The sequence below is a fragment of the Loa loa genome, assembly GCF_000183805.2.
Source record: "Loa loa unplaced genomic scaffold supercont3.424, whole genome shotgun sequence".
Lineage (NCBI taxonomy): Eukaryota > Metazoa > Nematoda > Chromadorea > Rhabditida > Onchocercidae > Loa > Loa loa.
This window is the reverse complement of record NW_018108604.1, coordinates 3,709-8,204: the sequence shown is the minus strand read 5'-3', so window position 1 is coordinate 8,204 and position 4,496 is coordinate 3,709. Positions and strand designations below refer to the sequence as shown.

General features: G+C 25.1%; 1 protein-coding gene across 1 annotated transcript in view; it reads right to left on the bottom strand.

Moving 5' to 3' along the window:
• Positions 1-1,445: 1,445 nt before the first annotated feature.
• LOAG_12938 (karyopherin alpha) overlaps positions 1,446-4,496 on the bottom strand; it is a gene marked incomplete at both ends in the record, with an annotated part of 4,733 nt that continues 1,682 nt past the window's right edge. The window contains 7 exons of the mRNA XM_020448621.1: positions 1,446-1,529; positions 1,706-1,972; positions 2,114-2,284; positions 3,205-3,366; positions 3,601-3,720; positions 3,855-3,992; positions 4,323-4,436. Of these exons, the coding sequence (XP_020301252.1) occupies positions 1,446-1,529; positions 1,706-1,972; positions 2,114-2,284; positions 3,205-3,366; positions 3,601-3,720; positions 3,855-3,992; positions 4,323-4,436 (1,056 nt within the window). The remainder of the gene's footprint in view (positions 1,530-1,705; positions 1,973-2,113; positions 2,285-3,204; positions 3,367-3,600; positions 3,721-3,854; positions 3,993-4,322; positions 4,437-4,496) is intronic.

The window sequence follows — 4,496 nt, the reverse complement described above, 5'->3', positions numbered from 1 at the left end:
TGTGTGTGTGTGTGTGTGTGTGTGTGTGTGTGTGTGTGTGTGTGTGTGTGTGTGTGTGTGTGAGTGTTCGTCTGTCTGTGTCTGTTCATTTGCTGTATATAAATTATTATTATTATTGCAGTACAAGTTGTGAAATTTACTTATATATTAAAATTAAACCTTTGTATTGACAAATATTGAAATTAAATTTCTTCAAAATTTTTAAGTTTTTGAAAAATTTTACTAAAAGAATTATAATTCTTTAATTTAATTCTTATATATATTATATTCAACTATTTTAATTAATCATATTCTTATCACAATTGATTTTCTTTTTTTTTGTTTATCAGATTTCAAGTAGTCGTGATAGGTCCGCAAGTAATTATTACATTTTATTATTATAATTTTTACATCCACAAATATATGCAAGAAAAAGTACAATAAACAAATTTCCAATCATAACTGATAATTTTTTTTCTAAAACTTCGTTACCTAATAATTAATTAAGTATTTTTGTATGCAATTACTATGATAATAATGGTAATTTAAATTAAGTAATATACTAACCGATGAATAAAGTGATTAAAAGAGATAAAACGATGATAGTATGTACTAGAAGTGACATTTGAAGGATGAAACTGTTAAACCGACTGATTAAAATGTTGGAAGCATCGGTTTAAAGAATTGTTCAAGAAAAGTTGCTTGAGACAGACGGAAGAAGTAATGCTCACAAATGTTTCGTTCAAATGATGAACATCCCTTCTAACTGTCACAATTAATCACCGACAAAGTTCCACATGCTACTATTTCAGTGATCCGTATCTTCCGGATTAGTAATATATATATATATATATAAAATATATGTATCGTGGGAATTAGTACTTTTAATTATTAAATATATTTTTAGATGATTACTAAAATGCATGAGATTAAATGTCAAAGGTTAGATTTCAATGAATTTGTCCGAAAAATTTATCGCAAAATTTAAATGATTTGCATTTTTTTTTTTCATTTCGTTAATTAAAAATTTTTATAAATATATCTCTTCAAATTCAAATAATACATATTACAAATTAATTTTGTGAATAAAATTAAAAATTTTAGATGGAAATATTAGAAATTAAAAAAATTTTTGAGTAATTTTTAAATTTGGACAGGTGAAAAATTCAGTTTACTATGTTAATAAAATATTTCAAATTGAAATATTTTTAAAGGATTTCAAATTCTTTTCAACTTATTTGTCGTATTGTTGCATCAATTTGCTTTCGTTTATTTCTTTGATTAAAATAAATGATATATCGGAGAAATTTATCAAAATTTGGAAGGAAATTAATGAGAAATGAATTAATTACATTTAGGAAGTATTAATTTAAATTACACGGATATTAATTAATTTCAGTTTTAAGTATCAAATAAATAATTGATTTTTTTCAAATCATTTTTTTGTGACAAATTAGCTAATAATTTCAACGGACAAGTATATAGGTGCCAGGTGGAATTTGATGTGCTTTATAATCATTTTCTTTATTTAATATTCGTCTTGCTCGTGCCTGAAAATTTTTTGATTTTTCAACATCTTGCATCCATATTGTTTTAACGTTTATTTGTAATTATTAATTAATCTTTTTAACTTATTAATCATTTAGCTAACATTAACTATTTCCCTTCTCGAATATTCCATACACTTTTTTTTTTTTCATTTTGATTAATTTAAATTAATACAAACCTTAATGAGCGCATCAAATTGATTGTTTTGATTGTAAACAATTTGACGTATCGTTTGAAAAATATGATAATTTTCAAGTACAAAAATAAAATTAATTCGTTTTGTAATCAATAATTCAATAGCATAAAGTGTACGATCAATTAAATCACGTTCAGTATGTAAATGAAGTAATTGTGGTATTAAACTAATTACATTACTACCACATAACCAACGTGATCGACTTATACTAGCACCTGTTAGCGCATTTGTTACTGTCCAACCTACTTCCTAAAAATATGTCAATAAATTTGAAATTTGGAAAGATGAAATGTGAAATAAAAACCTTACAAAAAACAAAACAAAAAAAGCTTACGATAAAAACTTCACGAAAATTTTAAGTTTAACGAAAAATGAAAAATTTTATGATACCTTACGAATACGATAATCATCACAATAGAATGTATCAATAAGTGTTTCAACAATATTATTTGTTTCAAAAAGTAAATCAATTTGTCGACGTGAACCAGCCGCAATATTACTTAAAATCCATGCTATTTCACGTTTTTGATAAACTGGCATATTAAACCGGAATAATTTCATCTGTAAAGTTATTATTTAATTTAAAAATAATGGTAATGATACGGTAACTTGTTAAGCAAAAGATTGGTGAATAATTTTTAAAGTATTTATTAAATAATACTTTATGTTCATTATCATTTTCTTACCATTGATTTTTTTTTTAATCATATTCAATATGTAAATTAAATAGTTATAGTAACAAAGTTAAGTATATTACTAGCATTTAACCAAGGTGATCGATTAATACTAAACTGACTTTCATTTAATACTGATTAATACGATAACTACGTAAATGAAGTAGTTATGGTACTAAAACTATGTATATTACTACCATATAATTAAGGTGATCAATTAATACGATAAACTGAGATATATCAATTAGCTGTATTTCTTGAGTTTGATAAAAATGCTACCTAATCCAAATCAAGATTTGGATGTATTAAATTAATTCATTCATCAATTTAATTAACTCCATATATAATTACTAGTGAAATAATACGATCAGTAATTTGTGATAACAATTATTATTCCGGACTGATAATATATTGATCAAAAACAACAATAAATTTATCAAGTCTTTACTAAAATCACCTAAAAATTAATGACTTTTTTAATCTTTTAAGAATTCTTTTAAAACTAAATTTTGAACTTCTAAGCAATTCAATTCGTTATCATTGCAGATTTGAAATGATAAGATCGATGTAGGGGTTGATTAAATCGATGGATAAATAATTTAATTCATCCAAATCTTGCTTATCACACCAGTTTCATTTATCAAAACTATCAAGTTATCATATTAGATATAGCATTAAAAATTAATTCAAGATATGGGTTGTTTTTTTTTTTTTTGTTCATTTAAAACATAATTGAATATTTTGTATTTTTTTTCCAAAAAAAAAAAAATACTGTAATAGACTAAAATTATAAAAGTTGAAAGAAACCATGCGTGGTAATAAGCCAGCATTAAGAACAGCTTGAGTTTGATCATCACCTCCTGCTACAAGATTCCCGAGTGCTCTTAGTGCTGCACGCATTGTATCACTTTCATCAAGCAATTCGATTAATCTTTCCAATAAATGCGGTGTTTGCAATACTGCATCAATCTAATATTCTTATCAAATAATTAAACAAACATTATCAACATTATCATTATTTCATTTAAAAAAAAAAAGTGCATGATTAAATTTAATTGCAAAATAAAAAAAAGAATTATTCATTTTGATTAACAATTTCATTAATTTTAATTTTCATAGTTATTTTAGTATACCTAAAAAGGTTTATCAAAATAATTTGACCATTTATTATCTAATGTTGAGAAAAAAAAAATTAAGCCTTACTTGTCTACCATCAACATTATCATCAGCAATATATGCTATTGTCCAGACTGCATCCACTCGTGTTTTAGAATCATCCATATAAAGTACTGGACGTAAACCAGTTAATGTTGCTTGTATAAACTAAAAATTAATTTCATTTGAAATCATTTTATTACTAGTAAAAAAAAAAAACGAAATAATAAATAAAGAGTGAAAAATGAAGGTATGGTTTAAAATATATTATTACCTGGTCAATTAATAAACTATAAACGAACCATATGATGAAGGGTATGAATACCACCACGAAATATTTGTGATAGAGCCCAGACAAGATTTCGTGTCCATTTTGAACAGATGAACATTGGATTAACAAGAACACCAATCATAAGCGGTAATGCAGTACTGTTCTGTACCTACACTATCAATTATTATTGCAATTAGTTGATAAAAATAAAATAGTGATATGTAAATTATAGTAATATGATAATACAGTAACGAGTAATACAGTGTGACAATACTGTAACAATACAGTAGCGAGTAATACAGTATGACAATACTGTAACAATACAGTAACGAGTGTGATAATACAGTACGATAGTGTAATACTGTAAGTGCTATTTAAAAATTCGCGGGACAAATTATATACCATAAAAATTATTTGTAGGATTAAAATTGTGATAATTATTATTGTTGTTTTTATTTGCATAATATTTTAAAACTTCATAAATTAAGTACTTCACTACCTTTTCATGACATATTGGACAATCCAATGCAATATTACCAAGTGTCCAAAAAACCTGATCGCGAGTTTCACCATCTGTTAATGCAGCACATTCAACCAATGCTTCTAAGCCACCCTTACAAATAGTTTAGATTCACTAGAAACAGCTATGAGCATAATATATGATAAGCTTAGC